Source organism: Platichthys flesus, chromosome 15 (genome assembly GCF_949316205.1).
Source record: "Platichthys flesus chromosome 15, fPlaFle2.1, whole genome shotgun sequence".
Lineage (NCBI taxonomy): Eukaryota > Metazoa > Chordata > Actinopteri > Pleuronectiformes > Pleuronectidae > Platichthys > Platichthys flesus.
The window spans coordinates 1,836,973-1,858,867 of NC_084959.1; the positions used below are offsets into that span (position 1 = coordinate 1,836,973).

At 44.7% G+C, this 21,895-nt stretch overlaps 1 protein-coding gene across 1 annotated transcript in view; it reads left to right on the forward strand.

Annotated features, from left to right (window-relative positions):
• The first annotated feature begins 5,518 nt into the window (after window positions 1-5,518).
• LOC133970033 (polypeptide N-acetylgalactosaminyltransferase 10-like) overlaps window positions 5,519-21,895 on the forward strand; it is a 65,025-nt gene continuing 48,648 nt past the window's right edge. Inside the window, exon 1 of the mRNA XM_062406826.1 lies at window positions 5,519-5,789. Within this exon, the coding sequence (XP_062262810.1) occupies window positions 5,631-5,789 (159 nt within the window). The 5' untranslated portion in view covers window positions 5,519-5,630. The remainder of the gene's footprint in view (window positions 5,790-21,895) is intronic.

The following is a 21,895-nucleotide window of genomic DNA, read 5'->3' on the forward strand; positions in this document are numbered from 1 at the left end:
GACGACACATGTAAAGCGTGTTCAGTTACTCGTGTTGAGCAGAACATCCATTAGTGAGACTGACGCTCCATGTGCATCAGTGTTTATCGGATCATATGGGCTTAATGGGAAGGTGAGGGTACAGCAGCTGGGAGTCTGGGTAATGAGGATTCATGCACGCACCCCCTCACACACACACAGACACACACACACACACAGCTAGCAAAAGCCTGCAGGGAGAGCTGTAGGAGTCTAATGTGATTATATGAACAGATGCTGAGGACGGTAAAAGTCACATGAAACTGGAAAGCTGAATGAAGGTCAGGAACCTAATTAAATCACATTTTCAGAAAAATGCTATTTTATAATTCTAATTACATTAAAATTACTAATATCATCGCTAGTGTCTCCTACCAGCTACAGATTAAATATGTATTTTAATGAACATATGCTTGTAGCAACAATGACAGTGAGTATGGACACATCTGTAAACTCTTAAATTAAATACCTGGGAAATCTGGCAGAAAGGAAAGTGAAGAAATTCCTGGATTTACCCCTTTTGTCTGTTTTCTGTCTTCACTCATCTTTCCACCGAGATTTGTGTTAATCAGATCCGCAGTTTTTGCATAATTCTGCCAACAATAAAGCAACCAACTAACTAACCAACCAACTTATCAACCAACCAATTAACTAAACTGCCAAACTCTGAAGAAAAACTCCAGAAAATGATTATAAGCCTCCATCGTCTTCACCACAGCAGATCTGTTCACAATCCTCGTCTCATGAAGCAGCTGACTGCAGCTCTTGGCTCCGTGATGATTCTCAAAGATCTTGACTGACATGCAGACTTGAGCCGGTCTGTTGTGGACAGAGATTAGTGACATTAACAGACTGGAGTCTGAAGTCAGGATGTTGCTGGGAGTGCTGCTCGTTCTAATCCTTCCCAGGACGCTCAGAAAGAGAGAGAGAGAGAGAGAGAGAGAGAGAGAGAGATCATCCCTCCCTCGTTCTCCACGTCTGTACCTAAATTGTGATAATTCAATCTGCTCACTGTCTTCTCACATGCATTATGGATGAAGCCTGCAACCTGTGAACGTTGAGGGGATTTGCGTTGATCGAGCAGCTCTTCTCTTTATTACGCGTGTCACAGGCTCAGTGTGGATTCCAAAGAGGTCGGTGGAAAAAAAACAGAATTCAAGGTAATTTGGGCAGCATCAAAACAACGCATCCTGTTTCCGGGGCTTTATTCCCCCAGTGGGAGGCCAATGATTGACTGTTGTGTGCTGAAACCCATTAGAGGCATTTATTCTGGCACTGAGTCCTTTCTGATTAGCAATTAGCAAGCATCAGTCCACTTCAGCAAACAAAGCTGTGGTGGTGCAGCCCAGGTCAGCTGAATAAAAGCCACTGATTGGTTTGAAAGATGTTTTTCATCTATTTAATCAGGTTTGAGTGTTTTTCTAAAACATTTCCAGGTGGAGACTGAGGTTATTTTACCACTAAAAGGTTTAAAAACACAAAAACACAGTTTTCCATCATCAGATATGACTCATTATTCACCTCTTTCTGTGTTTTAGTTGAACGTGCATCAGGATTCTGCCCTTAATAAATCTATTATTTTATTGCCGTTTGAATTTATTGTATCCACTGTAGGTTCCGCATAAATCTGTCTCCCCAGGTTTTGATCAAATAAAATTATAATTGACGATTTCATGAAACTTATTTAGCGCAAAATCAGTCTCCGTGTTCTCTTCATACTCAAAATGTTTGTTGCACGTCCATAAAAGTCATCAATAATGGAAAAACTCTTCCTATATAGGCCAGGTGTGTCATAGCAGTGTAGGCTTCACATCAGGTCACACAGGATGAGTCAGAGATTCAGTCTTCTCCGTGAGATGTCCTCAAGCTGCTCTCAGGTTACGTTTCACATTTTCCCTGCTCATGCATTCGAAGCCTTTTGTTCCGTCAGCCACACTCCTCTGTTTTGGCTCACAATGATTTTTTGCAGAGCACTTTTTAAATCCATAACTCTGCAGGGTGCACACAGAGACACGGAGGCAGAGATGATGCAGTGCTGGAGAAGGCAGCAGGTAAAACACTGATGCAACACACACTGACGAAAAGAGAGTCAGCAGGCGCCAGGGCCCGACAGTAAAAATACTGAAAAGACATTATCTGGCCCTCTTCTCATTTTATGTTTTTCTTCAGTAAAACCACTCAGGAGGTAGAGAAGAGTGTCCTCTCATCACAAGGTTGGTGGTTCGATCCCCAGCTCCTCAAGTCCACTTGTTCAGAGTCTTTGAGCAAAACATTGAACCTTACAGGGGATGTGTGGAGTCTGGTGGCAGACAATCATCAATCTATCTATCAATTAATCAATCAATCTATCTATCTATCTATCTATCTATCTATCTATCTATCTATCTATCTATCTATCCTTCTACCTACGTACCTATCTATCTATCCATCCATCTATCTATCTATCTATCTATCTATCTATCTATCTATCTATCTATCTATCTATCTATCTATCTATCTATCTATCTATCTATCTATCTATCTATCTATCTATCTATCTATCTATCTATCTATCTATCTATCCATCCATCTATCTATCTATCTATCTATCTATCTATCTATCTATCTATCTATCTATCTATCTATCTATCTATCTATCTACCTATCTACCTACGTACCTATCTATCTATCTATCTATCTATCTATCTATCTATCTATCTATCTATCTATCTATCTATCTATCTATCTATCTATCTATCTATCTCTGTTTGTATACACCCATATTTCCTCACAATAATGAGCCCTTTGTGAAATCCAGTTTTTTTTCTTGCTGCAGATATGTTCTGTAATATACGTGTGAGCAGGGGAGGATTATGATGGTATGTTAATTGTAGGATTGCCCAAGCATCCACCCTGTGACTTCTGAGAGACAGAATCCCTGGTGGCACAATCCCAGACAGGGAGGAGGTGATTCACATTAACCTGAGTCGAGGATCAGACTCAGAGAAAACAATGTAAGAAGCTAAAAGAACCAAACAACAGCTGAGAGTTTCTTCTGTTGTGTGGTTTTGTTGTTTGGCCAGAATCAATATTAATTAGCTGCAGTCGAGTAAATTCGCTGGCAATGTTTGTCGTTGTAGACAAATCACAAGTCGCTGAACCATATAACCTTGCTCAGTTTTGTAAAGCACTGTTAAGTATGTGCATTACAATCGCACGCTGTCAGAGCCCAAACTTTTCTCCCACCAACGAGGCATCATTTGGAAAAAGTCTAACAAGTGCTTACACGGCTTGTCAACAGAAGACACAGGCTTTGTTCTGTGCTTACAGAGCAGGTGTGGTGGCTGCTTGGATTTCCAGGATTTCCATCAGAGACGCAGCTCGGCTTCATTTCCTCCACCGCTGGCTCCGGCTCAGCTGTGCTGGAGGATCAGCGGGAGAGGCCTGATGAAACAGGCGCCTGTTGGGTTGGACCCTGCTGGATCAGTAACCACCTCCCTGTGTGAGCGCTGCACTCACTTCTATACACGATGACGTGGGTTGATTGCTCTGAGATCTTATTTTGGCGTCTGAAACGTTTAGAGGGGTTGTCTGCAGAGTGAAAACCAAAAGGCCTTTTTGTCACCGAGCAGATATGGTGACAAAAACAGGAAGTGTCAACGCTGAATTGTTTTAAAAGATTTGGCATCGCACGTATGAAAACCAATGTCGTCTATATGAATATGAGAATGAGAGAACAAGGAAATGTTTGGGACAATCTGAAGTGGTACATAGCTGTTAATATTGAGGTGATATATAGTAATTGTTGATTTTCAATCATGAAAACTGACGTCTGTAGATACAAACTTAAATATGTTGGTCTTATGAAGTATTATTTTGTAACATAACTGAATGCAGACATCACCTTGGTTATTCATACATCAGCCCTTGTCCATCAAATGTGGCTTTTGATGGACAAGTGGGGTTATGTCCCTGTGCATTTGTTTGTTTGTCAACACGATGATGCAAAAATAACCACTGAACGGATTTAATCACTCATGTTATTTTTCTATTTGGGAAAAGCCTAGTGCTTATATAACTATGGAGATTGGTAATAAGTAAAAAACAATATACAAACTATTTCTCTGTTAGCCATGTGAAGGGAGATGTGTCCGGGAGGAGTCAGAAAGTTCAAATTTCATCATCTCCTTTAATTAGGATCCGTGACAAACTCCGAGAGTCAGCATATATCTACACAACAGAATAATATCAGTGATGGTGCAAAACAAAAGTGAGAAAGTTTGACACAGAATGACCCAAATAGAAACACCAGCCAAACAAATAAATGAGGAAATGTACAATATAAACACAGGGAAATGTGAAGATACAAAATAATATATATATAGTGTAAAGTGAATGGGACTATACACAGATTAAAAGGGTTGCACATAGATGAGATTGCACAGATAGAAAATGGGGATTAAGGGTTTAAAGGATGTTGTCAGTCCCTTGAAGAAAGAATTCATGTCAATCTATATTCATACGACAAAATCCTCAAGTGATTGGAAACAGCGCGTTCAATTAAATCTGTTTGTTATTTCAAAGCGGATGTGCTCAGTTATTGCGAATGTTGAGAGTTGCTAATCATCTGAAGAGTCACAGACACGATGTGATGAATCAAATCACTTCAATTGTGATTCGTGAATATGGGCTGTACAAATAAAAGTTGATTGATTGCAGCATGAGGAGAAGAACCACGCGGTTGACTCGTCTCATAAACCGTCAAGAGAACAGTCGCCGACTCATGACAAGGTGGATTCCCTCCCTCATAACTTCCAGGTGTTTATCAAGCCTTATGAGAACAATCACATTTTAATATCATCCTTCAGGTGGTTGTCAGCTGACTCTCATCTGGCTATGAACACAAAGTTACACACAGACATCATGCAACGACCCCCCCCCCCCCCAAAAAAAAAGATCAGATATTGATCTGATACAACCGCTGTAAATGAAGAATTAGAGAATTATTTATTAGTCCAAAATGTGGACAGCAGCAAGATTTAAAATGGGCATCAGTAAGTAACACCTGCAATACTTATGCGTAAGGATAATAATACTTAAGTAATATTGCACAGTTAAGAGCATAGTGTAATAATAACACATAAATACATTAAAGTGCACACTGGATTGTAATATAATGATGTTTAATTTCATCGTTATACTAATATAAACAAAAGTCATACATCTATGTATGAATGCAACACTAGAAAATGGATTTCCCACACTGACAGGTGGTTTTTCAAAGAGAGAACTTAGTGTCTGTTATTTCCGAGGTGCATTTGAAGGCAGCGTGAATGTGTCATAGTTCATGAACTCAAACTTAATTAATTTGGTTTAAAAAAACATTAAAAACAATAATAATAATGATAAAATGGATAAGTTAGAATAAATAAATAAATAATAAATAAATAAAATCCTGTGTCCGTCGCCCCCCCTCCTCCAGCGGAGGCGCAGCGGTTCACGCCCCCTAGCGGCAGCGTCACAGCGGCGCCCGGTGGTTCGAGCCCCCGGTCACAGTGGAAGTTGTCTCCGCCGAGAGAAGCGCAGGAAGCGGGTTCGGAACTTGCCACGTTCCGCTGCTTCACACCGGAGCCATGAGGCGGAAGGAGAAGCGGCTGCTGCAGTTCACCGGGCTGCTGGTGGCGGCTCTGCTCTTCTTCCCCAACGTGGGGCTGTGGTCCCTGTACCGGGACCGAGTGTTCGACAACTCGGCCGACACGCCGGACGCTCCCGGAGGATTCCCCCCGATACAGGTAAGCGAAGCTCGGCCGCGACCGGCTCGGTTCGGTCGCCCCCTCGCTCCCCGGGATAGTTCGGCGGCCTCTCGGTACGGAGGAGGTTTTACCCGCTGCGCACTTCCCTGTGTCGGCGTCACCCCAAAGACCAGCACCGTGGCGTCCCCACCGTGTGTGTGTCTGTGTGTGTTTTTGTGTGTTTGGTTTACAAGATGGACCCTGCTCTGGCACCGTGTCAGCCCGGCAGGTCGGTCCGCTCAGCGGGCATGATGAGCAGGAGCCACGTAGCTGAGAACCGGGAGAGAACCCGGGGAGAACCCGGGGGAGAACCGGGAGAGAACCAGGGGAGAACCCGGGGTAGAACCCGGGGGAGAACTCGAGTATAACCGGGAGAGAACCCGGGGAGAACCGGGGTAGAACCTTGAGTCAGTGAAGTTACAACAACACAGAGTCCAGGAAGTTGTTACACGTGAAGAAACACTCACTCTCATAAACACACACACACACACATTCACACACACACACTAATTCAATACACATACCCATAGTCACACTACACACACACACACACACACTGTCATACAACACGTACACACACACTTTCATTTACACACACTGTCATACAGCACATATATATACACGCACACACTATACAAACACACAATCTCACAACACTCACACATACACAACACGCACACATAAACTACATTACACACTACACACACACAGACACACAGAATAATGAAGGGCCAGGGTGTGTGTGTTCACTCATTGTATCAGTGTAACACACATCAGACTCACACTGTTCCTACTGGAAACCACCATGTGATCCACTGTGTTTATAAACTAACACAAACTGTAGCTACTGGTTTGTTTTCACCAGTCTCTTGATTGATTGAGTTTATACGATGTTTACAAACATCAGATTCCCATGTTCCCAGTAACCAGACGTGCAGAGCCGTGATTGGTCGGCTCGGACGTGTCTCCGGCAGACTCGCCGCCATCTTGGAATCGAGTTGAAGGAGCAAACACGGCGTCGTAGCTTTGACGCAGAAGCAAGAACCAAACTTTATTCTGATGCTCAGTCCACTTTGGGTCATTCGTTAATAAAACTGTTGATTTAACACAATGCCATCACGACACAGGCTCATGTCAACAAGGTGTGAGACAGGGCGTGAGGCCGCCTGTTTCCATAAATACACTGAACAATAACTCCCGTTGCCACAGCAGCTCTTTGTCGTGTGTCGGTGATTCACGATGATGAGATGTCGTTTGTTCGTTAGATGTTCTGCTGGTTGTTGCTCTTTTGTCTGGATCATGGGATGTGGTGACGAGGAGTCAAACTGAACGTGCAGGGTTGTGAAACTTAACTTGTCCTTCTGGGATAATAAGTTAATTAACCAACCTGAGGTCAAACCAACAATAAACACAAAAACTCGGTATGTACATGTTTTATTTTTCATCTTAAAGTTTCTCCGGATGGATTTGTTCCACGTGTTTCACAGGTTTTTCTCAAGTTGTGAAACCTGCTTTGGAATTTGAGATTCTACGTCTTGAACCGTGACTCATCTCCTGAAAATAACTCTTACCTACTAACGCATGCGTTCCTGCCCTTGTGTCATTGAGTTGGACGGTTGAAGGAATGAAGCTGCACCTGTTTATTATCCATTTGTCTGATCTGCCAACACAATATTCTTATACTTGCAGGTTATAATAACATTTAAAGATTCAGGAATAAGCTTAATAACATTGAGTTAACAAGGAAACAGACAGAAAAGATGAGCTGCAGAAGTTTGTGTTGGACGAGTTGTGTTGGTTCACGTAGAAGTCTGAAGTGAAACGGACCTTATTAGGGAAACGACAGCCGGCCTCTCTTATTCTAATGAGGGGAAGCTGCTGAATGGAGGCTTTCATGGATGCTATGTGTGTGGAATGATGTCCCGGCCTTTAGCGAGGACTGAGTTCACTCCTCCTCACTGTGAGTCTAAGTGCACAGCTTCTTCTGGAAACAGTTCATTTTCACGATCAGTTAATTGTTTCATGTATTAAAGCTTTAGCCGCTGTTATCTGCAGCTAATGCTAATTCTCCAGCAGTGATAAACTGTGCACACACATTTCCTCCTGAGGACCTCATCTCACTGCTGGAGTTTGGTTTTGCTTTTGCTTTTGGTTTGATCAGAGACACACAGATTCGACAAGTGAAGCCAAGTTTCTCCTAATGAAGGAGGTGAAGTGGAGCAAAGAAACACTTTCCTAACGAGATGTAGAAGCCGTCTGACGAAGTGAGAATCAGATCCTTCAGCTGAAATAAGTGGTTCTGGTCAAAAGCTACAACTTTTCTCGTGAGACGACAGTTCAAGATATTTTTCTCTCCCTCCATATGAAATCAGCCAAATAGCAACAGTATGTTCACATCGAGGAAAAGATCTTCCCTGTGGTGATAATCCTGCTACATGATGCAGTGATGAGACATGTCCAATTTGTCGAGCGCACAGAGCAGATGATGGAGGATGAGTGTTTTTATCTGAGCTGTAGCTTGTTCTCCAGAGGAATCACGCTCAGACCCTTCGATGAACTGTTCTGGATTTGACGCAGCCGTCTGTGTGAGTCACCGTTGTCACGATCGATGGTGTCAAAGATCCTCGAACCCTCCTGCTAAAGATGGCCGTTCGTCTATTTATTCAAAATCTATTAATATTGAACAGGTCGCACGTCCAAATTCGTCACCAGACTTCCTCTGTCCCCGGGCAACACGCCCCCCAAGTTTGATTTTGACCGCGTGAACAGTTCTGAGACCGAGTGACTCACAACTAACCACACGGCCTGTTTCTGATACACACAGGTGACAAGTAGCAGGAAAACTCTGAATACATGAGTCCAACCACAACGAGTGTTATCTCCCCCTCCTCACAAGGTGTGAACGACAGGTCGCTGCATGGTTTGATGATGAAAATCCAGATAATATAAATCATTCATCTTGTTTGACCAGCTTTGTATCTCTGGGAAATGCATCTGTATGTTCTCAGGGTTTGTAGAAGGATGTAGAAGTCAGAGCCTGGAGCTCATCTCCTATTATAGAGTTGGACCTTTTATTACTTTAACAATGATCTAGTAATCCAGTAATCCCAACCAAACCACAGGTTAATTAGAACAACCTTCTCCTGATCTGATTTACCTGATCGTCGGTAGAGAAACCTGTTGACTTGGGAAAATACAGGTTTGAAACCTGTTGGTCCTGAATGTGAAACAGTCCATGTTGTCTGCAGGGATGTCAAACATTAATGATGTTGTCTGGCAGCAGGTACGACTCTGCTCTCACCTCCATCACATCCTCCACAGGAAGCTGCTTCATACGTAGACTTCCTGGACCTGTCCCAGAGGCTTGTACCTGAGGCACTGTGTCATGGCTTTTCCTGTAATTTGTCACGCATGTGTCTAAATGCAGAACTCACCCTGACCACAGCACAAGTGTCTCCGAGGCGTTGACCTCACCACTGGGTTATTACCTCGAGTCCCGCAGCTACAAGTGGCTCGAGCAGTAATCATATGGCGCCTGAATGGCTATTTCATGCTGCTCAAGGAAACACGAGTAGCTTCAGCTCCTCCCGACTGTGACAGTGACTGAAAGGTAATTTTCACATCTCTTGTTGAGGATGCCTGTTGAAGCAGAGCTGGTGTAGATTCCTCTCGTCTGCTCCAGCAGCTCAGATTAATTCGAGGTTGAACGAGATGAGAGCAGCGGGTAGAATTAAAAAAAGTGGCCACAGAGTTCGACCTCATGTCTGCTGCACTTTCTGGTGGGAGGACATTTTACACTGGCTTGCCAAAAACCTCAAATTTTACATCCAATTTCAGTTGACCAGGCATTTTTAACGTTAATCTTGTCTCAGACATTAAACCAATATTTAAGGAGACACATGATGCTCATATTCAGGCTCATAGTTAAAATGTAGATCATTATTTAGAGGTTTTCATTCTCTAACGTTCAGAAACGCCCTTCCACCAGTCTGCCCTTGGATTGAGCTCCTGTCTCTTTAAGGGCCCCGTCCTGATAGAGAGAAGGTTTCTGATTCTGCTGAGTTGGAAGCTTGACCCGGACTATTGACGAGCTGTTTCAGGAGCCTCAGTGTTTTCTGTGGTGGTGAGAAGCTCCATGTGACGTCTGGACTTTGGCCTCTTCAACTCTGCGGAACTTTTACAGAGATCTCCTCAGATAAATACAGGAAATAGAGATGCATGGTTTCTTTCTGTTTCTCAGCCACTCAGTGTTTCCCTGTACTTGCTGGTAAAAGGATCTCAAACTCTCTTTTATCTTATTTGAGATGTGCAGCTTGTGCTTGTTGCTACAACTCAACCAATCCTGAGCAGTAAGGTGATTCAGATCAGGATGTAGTTCTTATGTGTTCCCAGGCTTTATTCCTGGGTGCTGGTGGCTTTTCCACTGGATGTAATCAGCTGTGGTAAAAGTCCAGAAGATAAGGTTTGCTCTTGAAAGGAAAGTTGGCTGAGATTCATGGCCGTGTCACAGAGAAATGAGAATCATACAGGCCTCTGGACGCTCGAGGCTACATTTATGAGCCACACACTGCAGGCTGGATTACTGTTCATTCATCACTCCAGGACCTTGTGCGGTTCGCCTCTGACACGTGTGCAGTACACTCCCCCCCCGACACACACACACACACACACCCACACACTTGCATCTACTCTTTTTAGAGGCAGTAAAAGGTCAGTCAGCCACCGTCCAGTCTTATTAATGAGCAGACCTCAAAGTAAACAAGGACGTCTATGTAGAACATCTCAGTACAAGGAGAAATCCCAGCTGAGACATATTGCAAGAACTTCCTTTTTAATTAATCTTTTTATTTTTGCTTCAGAAGCTGCGGATTTCCGAGCGAATTATTGCTCCAGAACAAACAGTTTTTTTCAAAATAAATCCCCCCAGTGCTTCAGTGTGAATTTGAAATCCCCTGCTGTCGGCTTGTGATGAATTCCTCCCCCACAGTCACAATGCAAATCAGATATTGGTTTAACCCCGCTGTCCTCCAGGCCTCCGGGGGACTTATACAAAACATGGTCTGACCCTAACCCTATAATGAGGCTGCAGAGGCATGATTGGACCCAATGAAATCCTTTAATTGAGTGATTTAGTTAGTAACCTCCCTCTGCACATTACCTATTTACAATGCTACTTTTTGAATGAATGGATTCTTCTATCACAGTTTTGTCTGCAGGGGAATGTGTAGAGGAAACGGGTCGACATGTTTTTCCACAACTGGGTTCCAGGAACTGGGCCAAACTCGACTTATAGAGTCATCTGAATGTCCCCGTTTCTGACACCTCGGTACAGCCCGCTCCGAGGCCCGGGCCCTGCCTCTCCTCGGCGCTCCGGCAGAGTCGAACTGTTTGACCCGCAGCTCCCTGTCTGTTTCCTCTCTGCTGCTATTCCGATAAACATTAAAGTTGAATAAGACTTTAGCTCGTGGTTCTGTGAAAAATCTCTCCTTTCTGCTCTATTGACATCATGTGGGAGAGAGGCAATGATGTTTCATGCCAATAGCAGGCGGTGATTTCAGAGCGCTCCGGGAGGCTCAAGGCTGCACCTACTGGAAGCGTGAATCCAAAGTGCACAGAAACAAAATTGAAATTGAATGGATTTGGGCTGCCCTCCCATTGCACCAGCCATGCACGAGGATTTCAGACAGAAAATCAAGCCTCCTTCAGGCACGTTGGTGGAGAGCAATGTCGAGCTGCACTGGATTTCTTCATATGGCTGCAAACCAGTGTGGGAAACGGAGGCCCTCCTGCAATTAAGGAAATTGCATCAGCTCGGTGAATCCTGTGAGGTTAAGAGCAATTAGGGCGGCTCTGGAAGTGGGATTAAGACAGTTTAACATGGTTCATGATAAGTTGCGAGAGTATATTAGAGTTTATGACTCTGCACACTGCTCGGTTAATTTTTGTATTAAAAACGTCTCCTCTGCAAGGACGTATGCAGACTGTGGCAGGAGATTGTGCAGGTCAGACGGTTCTCTAACATTCAGGTGAGGGGGGGGGGGGGTCTGGGTAGATCATGCAACAGTTCATATCTGAAAACAGCGAGCAGCTATTTTAGAGCAACACCTTGTTGAGGGAGAGGTGTGACCGACGAAGCTTGTTTCGGTCTGTTTGTGCCAGATGGCATTTCTAACCTTTAACATGAGCTTGTGCCTCAATAAGGTTATTTAGAAAGAAAGAGAACAAACCGTCCTGTAGTCTGAGATCTGCTGCTGGAGAGAAAAGCTGTTAATGTCAGTACCTGATGTACCTCACTGAGCTGTGAGCCAGCTGTGCAGTTGGACCGGGGAATGAGATCCTATCTGTAACGTGTTAAGCTCCTGGAAACCAGGGAGACCGAGGGGTGAAAGTCATTTGCAAAGACAAGTGGAGTTACTTGCTGCAGACTTAAGTCGCTGCACTTTATCACTCGCCGCTGAGAAAGAGAGGGAGGACGGGAGGGGATGAAAAAGAGGCGTTTGTTCACGGGCAAACTTCTCTTTGGGGGGCTCGAGCGTTTCCTCCCCAGGTTCCTCACACAAGGCAGACGTTGAGTCGCCGCTGGCTCAGGCCGAGCGCATGCCGGAGCTGCTCTGTATGCCTGTCAGGGATCTGCTGCCCCAGATCAGTGCGAGCAGCCAAATGAGGGACAGGTGCAGCCGACAGCCTGTGGACACGGAGCGAGGAGTCAGGCTTTTAATTACAGCCACGTGGGCCATGGAGCTGCTTTTTTTAATGTTCAGATGATTAAACTAATCCCTGGAGGCTAATTTAAGGCCAGCTCTGTGCTTTATGGTGCTGAGCCTCACAAAGAATAAGATGCACTTGAGTGTTGTGTCTTAAGTATTTGCTGCATAAATCTGCCTCTGTACATAGTCAACTGACCTGGGGTCGGCTTTGCACATTTCTTGGCTCCAGGCTAAATCTGTGCATGTTCAAACTCTGAAACTTTCCTAATTTAGACCTGTATATATATAAATGCATTATTCTGCAATGTTCAGGTCTAATACAGTCGTGATGTATCCTCAGTGATGATTTTATGGAACTTTATTAGTCATCGGGGGCACATCACCAATTTGATTTTTGAAAATCAGTCTGCTTGTCAAAAGGAGGAAACCAGTTCCCACAGTTCACATGGCTTAATAAACCATACCAGTTAAAGCGAGGGATTGGAACCAATCCCAGCTGATAATGGGCCGGAGTAGGGGTACATTCTGGACAGGTAGCCGCTCTGCTGAAGGGATGACTGAGTGGTTCCATCACAGGTTCAGGTCTGAAGGCACTTCCATGCGTCCTCGAGGCATCCTGAGATCCAGATGCATGGGCTCTTGGAGCTGGACCCAAGTTTGTGTTGAGAAAATCACAATAACGTAGATTTTGATCTATAGGAGGAAACGGACAGTCTGTGAAATGTGCTCTAATCTAAATCTACAGTGGACCTTTGCCCTGTTTATGAGGTTTGCTCTCTGAACCCTGCTCTGACCTTTGCCCTCCTCTTCATCGACTGCCGATAATCTAGATGAAGCAGGAATTAAAACTCACCCACTGCAAACTGCGTATTTAATGTCACCATTTCTCATCAGCCTGATTCCTGAACTGTGAAATGTTGCAGTTTAAACTCTCATTACCCAGAGTCTGTGGACCTGTTGGCTGGTAGATGGACCCGAGCTTCTTCTCTCCCCGTTCAGCTGGTCCCTGCGCTGTTCCCTAACTCTGAGTTATTGTTGGCTGGAAGAATGTGTTTCTTTTTCTGTGGCGTTAGTGAATGCATGACCGCAGCACCTGACCTGTGAGGAGTTTATTAAAGGAAATGCACCAGCGTGGTTTTTATACAGACATTTATTTTTTATTCCAGCCGAGCACTTTGATGCAAGAAGTGTTTTCTTTCATGTAGCTGGGGCTCTCGGAGGCGGCGGCATTTAAAGGCAGTCATGCTGTGGGCATTGTGCATATGAGATAAAAGCTTTCTGTGTGTGTGTGTGTGTGTGTGTCTCTCTGTGTTGTCTCTGTGTGTGTTCAATAGACAATACAACATTTTCCCCACAGTGCCTGCCTGGCTGCACGCAGCAGTAAAGATCAGGTGACCACAGGCCCTTCACAGAAATGACATTTAAATCGTCCCGAGCATCATGGGAAACGAGTCCCAGAGTCCAGTGTTTGAGCAGATGAACCATTTAACCAGAGGCATGTTGCTGCTGCTGGGTTTTCCTCTGCTGCTAACAACTGAGCAGAACCCCCCCCCCCCCCCCCCCCCCCGGAGAGCAGGGATGTGATCAAGAGCTCCTCAGTCATGTCCTGCTTCTTCTCTCTGGGCAGCAGGAAGACCTGAACCCTCAGTGGTGAAGGGGAATCAGTTTTTTTTAGGTGTGTGGATTCAGAAAAAGGACATTTTGTGCTGGAGAAACGCACTTGGCTCATTTGGAGCTTTCTAATGGGCTTATAAAGGATGTCCTGCATAATTTCATATAAAATCTCCATGAAAAATCCTCGGCACAGATAGAGTCCTGCTGTGGCAGCAGCATCGTGATGATAAGAACATCTTCCCGACAGTGTCTCATAATGAGAGTTCAAACTAAATTAGCTCAAAAACTCTTATCAGTTTTTCAGTTGCGAGGAATCAATCTATCAATCAATGGCTTTCTAAGTTTTCATAATGTTTTTATCATTTAATTGGTAAAAATACAGAACAGGTCTTGATGTCTTTATACTTTAAATTCATCTCATTTTATCACAGTTTTCCGAACAGGCAGGATAAAGATGACTCTTTGGAATCTAGAGACTTGATGGGTTTTGCAGCATCTCTGTTGTTTTAATCTAAAAAAGTAATATTGATAAATGTTTCTGCTCCATGGAGCCTGAACCATAACCAGGTCATGAGTTACTGTCCTGAACCACTGGAGCTTCAACCTGTTAGACCACAGGAAGCTGTACATGTGAAAACATTACATTTATTGATAGATTTCTTTATGTTAAACAAAACTCGATCGATAATAATAAAACCATTAATGAAGCAGTAATAATATTGAACTCGTGGATGAGCTGAAACAAGTCGCTGCAGCACGTTACCTACAATAATATGTTCTGCTCTGTGTTTGAATGTCAATGCAGTGACGGCTTCACTTCACCTCAGCTGGTATCATCGTGTGATCTCTACATCACAACCGGGATTCAAACCTTTCCTCCCTCACCGTCAGACCACCGCGCCGCTCCCATGTGAGGTGTGACGCCTTTGTTTCATGTTTCCACAGATAGTGGCTCAGTCGACGTTCCCTTCGGTTCACAGAGCTTCAGAGGACGGGGTTTGAACCCAGGCGGTCGGGCCCGTCTTCCCCGTCTTTTAAATATCATTCTGCAGCAGCTCCTCTGAACAGCTGTTTGATGATTGACGCGTCGTCTCGGGGAAGAAATTGCTGCATTTGTTGCTCTGTTAGACCGAAGCGTTCCTCAGCGAGCTGCAGGGACAGCAGGTGATGTCACTGTTTGTGATGCTTTGATCAGTACAAACACACACACACACACACAAGCAGACACACACCATCCCGGAGGCCTGTCTTCATCTTGACTGACATTTGCAGATGTACTCTTTCTTCCTGTAAAGATATTATTGTTGATGGTGATTAAGGATGTAAAACAGTCTTTGAAACCATGAGCTGTGAGAGCGAGAAGATATTAATAACCTAAAGACGTAATACAGATATAGTAGATGTCAACTTTCTAGTTACTTTCAGTTACTGTCAAATGTCAACGTGTGACTGACACAACAATAAGTTACTTCCTCAGAAGTTGTAGAATCTCCAGTGTCAGCAGGTTTCTAATGGAAACACTTCAAACTTTCAGAAACAGAAACAAAAGACCTCACAATGGAGTCTGTTCACATCCACACTCTACCCGTGGGAAGAGGGTCACTCTCCGTGTCTCCAGACCTTTGTGCCGCTGGTGGTTTGGTGGAGGTCTGAGACGCGGTGAAGAGCTCACTGATGTTTCCTGGAGGCTGTGCACACACGTTTTATCATCTGCTTCTTCTTGGAGCCGCAGGGCTGCTTCGTCACGGTGTCGTGCTCTCTTTGGACAAACTCAAAATATTGAAGTTCCAAAAAGAAAAAGTTCAACCAACACACTCTCCAAAAAAAGGCATTTTTCAAAAACTTTATACAGCAATAAAAAGAAGATATTTCTCTCTGCAGCACTGAGAGCAGAAACGATAAACTGTGATCTGATCTATGCTTCTGTAATGATTTAGCACCAGGGCCCCGTGTATTACCTGGTTTCACGACCCATCCCTAAATGGAGGTGCTGTAGATTTGATTTGTGCGGCAGAATAAATTGTTTATATGACACTGGAGTCCTTTTAGAGCCACAGGAATTTGTGAACATGTCAGCAGCTTTCCAACAGATTAACTGTTTGCATTCTATAGTCTATAAATCTTCTTACAATAAGTACAAATACTGATTCCTTGCCTTGTACTGGAAATCTAGAGTGACATTTGAACTCTGGATCATTTGCCGAATTAAGACTGTGAGATGTTTACTAAAGCTGCCGTGGACCCAATTCCCAAATTGCAAGATGCTGGAATCATTTTTTATTTCCAGAATCTGCTGAATATAGTTTTATTACATTTTATTTCGAGCTCCAGAAACAAATATCCCCCCTTTAGTCCATTGATGTTAACCAGGAGCATACATCTCACGGACGCCATCTCAGTAGATCTGTAACGATCTGCATGACTGGATACCAGAGGAGGTAATAGAGTAAATATGAACACACCATTAACTGGATGTGACTTCTTCTGGTATCTCCCTCTCGGATCAGATGAGTCACGTCTGCTTCTATTGTCGGGTCTTCTTGAAGCCGCAGTGAACTGGTGCGTGACATTACTCGGTGTTCTCAGCAGTGATACGAGGCAGCAGGCGGAGAAGAGGTGCATTTACATCTTGTTACCACATTATGAACCAGTTCTCAGAGCTCTGCCCACTTTGTCTCACATTACGCTCTGTGATTGGACGGTTGTCTGTTGGACCCCGAGCTTTCATCCGGTGGCCTTATTGTCCCCCTCACTGACAAATGTTGATAATTGCCTTCCAGGGGAGCTGTAATCGTCTCCCCACTGAACCCATTGATTCGCTCGCCCTAACCAGTGGTGGGAAGGAGCAACGTGCCCTGGGCTCTCTTACTTGGCATGGCATGGTACAGCTTGGCATGGCGAGACGAGCCAGCCGCGGGGAGATGCATGGGGGGAAGCTAGCAGGATTAGGGCCGCCGAGATAACTGTTTCGCTGATCATTACGTAAGCCACATCTGTCCTCTGTCCTCGCCGTGGCACCCGGCCTCCCACGCTGAGCACAGCCAAACCCGGCAGCGGCATGAAGCGATGAGACCGAGTTCTGTTCACAGAGTGCAAGCCAGGGGAAAGGGTGAGTGGGTGAGGCGAGGGGGAGGTAAACACACTGCGGGCTGCTCGTCGGCAAAACGCTGGGAAAATCATGGGGTTACCTTGGAGGATGGTGTTCATATGATGGCAGAAAGGCAGACCAGCAAAGTGCCTTCAATTATAGAACCAATCCGACAGAGAGGCCTCACACAGAGAGGCAGCTTCCTCAGACCTAGAGCTGCAATTTCCTGTATTGATCCGTCTCCTCTTTTTTTTGCTAAATGTCAGAAATTTATCAAAAATATCCGATGCCGTCTCCCAGGGTCTAAGTGATGTCTGGTTTCACCTGATCTACGGTAGAAATTATGATGTAATAAACACACCCACGCAGTAAATCATCACATTTTGAAAAGTAGAGAAGTTGGAAAGTTTGACAACTAAAAGTGAAAGATTATCAAAACAATGTTGTGTAGATTGATTGATGGAAGAATGGCAGCAGCAGAAACGTCACAGCAGCTCTTCACTGGTTTATCGCTCCTCAACACGCACTGTGCTCTGCAGTATATCTTTTATATTGCTATCATTTAAGATCTCGGGCCGTCTGCAGTGATGCTCTGTGAACTGCTTCCCACCACTTCATCATTTCAATCGAACACAATTAGATCTTTGTTGATATAACAACTCGTCCACATCAACCAACCAAGGAACCTTTTCTGCAATAAACGAGTGTTTTAAGTGCTTTAATGGATATTAATAGACCTTATTTTCCCTTTCGAAGATGCAAGTAAATCACATCTCATTTGTAATTGAAAAGGTTAAACAAAAATCTAGTAAACTTTGCAAATAACCAACCACCTATTATCTGTACCACTCATCCTCTGAGCGTCGTGGGGGGGTGGAGCCGATCCCAGTTGACACTGGACGAGAGACAAACGACCCTCTATGCTTATGGACCTAATACCAATCTGCATGTGTTTGGACTGTGGAGAGGAAGCCAGAGAAAGCAGATACAGGGATAACATGCATCTCCAAACAGAAAGACCTCGGCCAAACTGGGAATTCAGCTCGAGTGCACTTCTCTGTCAGACTCCAAATAACCAGAAATTTGTCTCTTGTCTCGCTTGAACCCTCTCGTGGAGGAGTGTTACCGGAAAAATGTCCTACGGAGAATTAATTGCCTGACTCAAGGATGCTACAGCCGAGCAGTTTGTTTCTATCACTGCACCTTGACCCCACACGGGTCTGCAGGACAGATTCCATTCCTGCACTAATCCAAGGACCGCGGAGCCATAGCAGAGGTTTCGCTCTTTTGCTTGGACAGGACAGAGGACTGCTCAGCATTTAATGGCCACTACACGGTGTCTCCCTGCTTCCTCTCCCTCAGACATGATAAGGAGCTTATTTGAACAGCACTTTGCTCAGATGGGTTTGGATGGGAGCCAGCCAAGGCTGTGATCATGGCAGCGGCAACTCAGCTGTAAATTACCACTGAAGTCCCTTACACATCCATCTCACTGTGCCTCCTATTAAATTGGAGTTTTTAACTTAAATGACGTGGAATAATCCGTCTTGAATTGCCTGTGGGAGGTTAACAACTGCTCTGTCATAAACATCTGTCCCAGGTCCTGTGGTACTAGAACTTGTCTGGCACATGATCTCTAAATTAAAGGAAGCAGGGTGGTGGGGGGGGTTGTTTGTCCTCTTTTGATTGATGCACATTCTTTTCCAAGTTGTTTGTTCAGTAGTCAAAGTATCAGTGGTGTGGAATTAGATCAAGATAAATGTTGTGCTGCTGAACGACGTCTCGTAAATCCTGCAGAAACATTTCTCCTTTTTGCTCGGCGGCAAATTGGTGCAGATTTGGCAAGGGCTGGTTGGCAATGATGCTAGTTGATATAAACTCTGACTCAGTGTTTTTGAGCAGAGTAAACATCCTGCAAAGAGTGAAACTGTTCAGACAACACGAACGTCTGCAAATGGCCTTTTTTCGTGTCTGTGTGACTGTGCTTCAGTAATCAAGCAGAGTTTTGTGCCTGAAGAAGACTGGGAAGCTGCCATCTGCCATGGCCAATGTCCAGTCCTCTGCCTGGTGTCTCTGGTGTCTGCAGAGTTGTGGATAATGTCTCCTGTCAGGAGAGGAGAGACAGTGTGGCCGCCCCCTGCTGGCCTCCTCTTCCAGGGGGGTCTCGGAACCTCAATCCCCACCCGGAGATCCTCAACGTCGCCGGTAAAGAGCAGTGCCGCTGGAGCCCAGGAGACGAGGCCAGATTTGAGACAGATCCAGAGTCAAAACTCCCCAAGTGGCTTTTCTACAACTCAGTGCTTCTCTGAGGATTAAGACAAATACAAAAGCAAACAACTGAACGAGTTCAACTCTCTCTGAAAGAAGCTGTTTTCTCAACAGTGTCAAAATGACATTTCTTTGTTCTCTAAGTTTTTGCGAGTTTGATTTCTGTGCACCACATCTCCACTGCTACAGACACTCTAACAAGTTATAGTTTGAGGACGGGATCACCTTTCATACGTTTTCCCTTTGTGTCCACACTACTCTGGAGTTTTGTAGTGTTTTGTAAACGAAGCTGATCCCGTTTTAGTTTGAAAACTCAGGGGTTGTTTTAGTCTTGATCGGGAGAAACAGTGAACAACTTTAAAACAGATGTGTGCTTTCTGATCAGGTCGGTCATGACTCAGATTCCATCAGCAGTCCATCTGATAGGTGATTCCAGGTGTGGATGGAAATTATTAGTAATACAGAGTTAAAATGTCAATTTCGTAATGAGATTTTTAGTTTGAGTATTTCCCCAGAGAGAGAAGTCTAAACTTTGGGGGATGATGAAGCCGTTTCAGATAGTCTGTAGCGTTCATAATACCAAACATGGCCATTTGCTGGTTAACCACTTTGCAAGAGAGGATATAATTCACCTTGGAGTTGGATCAACAGCTTGTTGGATCTGGTGGAGGTGTACTCCGGTGGTGCAGCGCACTACTTTTAGAAAGTGGGTACTGTTGGCTCGTGGTTGTGTGTGAAGAGCCGGGAGAGCCAGGTCAAATTGAGCTGTCTGTGAAGTGGATGAGGGGAGGAGGAGGAGGTGGAGGAGGTGGAAGAGGAGGAGGATGGAGAGGAGCAGGGGCTGAGGTAGAGCAGGACAGGTAATTGTGTCTCTGGGGGTGGAGCTGTCTGTGATCTGACACAGAAGAAGAACAGAAACGCTTCCTCTCCTCAACAACTGTCGACTCTCAGCAGGAGAGGAAACAGAAAAGGGAAGTGTTGACCCAAGGTGGTCGGATTGATCCTCCGCAGTGAATGAATGAGAAGCTGTGTTCTCTCTTCTCTGCTGGTTATCACCCCCCCCCCCCCGCTACTTCAAACTAACAGTAAGTTGCTGCAGACACATGATTGTTGCTTTGTATAGAAACACAGTGGTTTGTGGAAGGCAGCCAAGTGTCAAATGGTCTTTTTCCCAAAAACTGAAACAACTCAGGATAATTATCATCATCATAACTCAGCAGAGAATCTACCTTTTCTCCCTCCTTTCACCAGCACCTAGCACTGTTATTCTGGTGTGAAGATATTACCAGTAATAATCTAGAATCAAACCTGCTTGTATCTGTGTGTGACAGTGTGAGTTCAGGCCTGAATACAGACATAGAAAAGCCAAGGACAGCGTTTTGTTCCTCTTTCAAGCCAGACAGGCCAAATAACGATAAGGTTCCAGTGAATGGGAGCAGACGAGCAGGACGACTCTCTGCAGCGCAGCATGGATAATGAAAGGATGGCAGGGAAACAACAACGAGGAGATGGAGAGGGCGGAGGAATTAAACTAAACACCTGTCCCTGTGAAGCCCCGAAAACCAAATAGTTTAAAACTCTCAGACAAAGTGTCCTTGTTAGAGAAAGCAGACCTCTCCAACATGTGGATGCTGTATTACTGCGTAATGTCCCTCCACAGCTGCTTAGGGCCTAGACCCGCAGCAGCAGCGCCAATCCCACCACTATCTGTCCGAATAGCAAACATAATCTGCTGCTGGGCAGATTAGCAGGAGACCACAGCAGCATGGAAATGAGGTTAGGCAGCCAGCGTTTCAGAGAGGCTCGTCGTAATCGGTAAATCCCTCCATCGAGGTCACCGGGATGAAAACCCTGGACCGGAGGCTGCCTGGGATTTCAGTTCCCTGCATAACATCATAATTCAGGTGTTTCCTAACGATTCAAGAGTCGCCGACAATGTCCCATTCCTTCCTCGGTACGGTTCATCAGAGACTCTGCTTTCTGTAGATGATAAACCAAGTGTTTGCTTTGAGTTTAACGTGATAGAAAAACCACATAATCACATTTTAATGAGCGGATGCTTCCGTGGAAGTTGCCATCGTACCACAACATGGGAAATCACTTGATTCTGATTGTGTGTGTCCATGTCCCATCTGCTAACACGGAGGTTGCAGGGCTTATGACCTATACTGCAGCCAGCCACCAGGGGGTGATCCAGAAGATTTGGCTTCACCTGTGGGACCCTCCATGTTTTATATACAGTCTATGGTAGCAGTAGTTGTCATATATCAATTTTTATTAATAGAGGAACAGCTTTTTAGGGGTAAAACTATCTGTTCAGATTTTAATAAGTGACGAATAAGGTGAATCACTTCCTGTTTGCAACGTGTGGACAACTGTCACTGAAAAGACTCTTTAACACTGAAGACGTGTATTTATCTGCGATGATG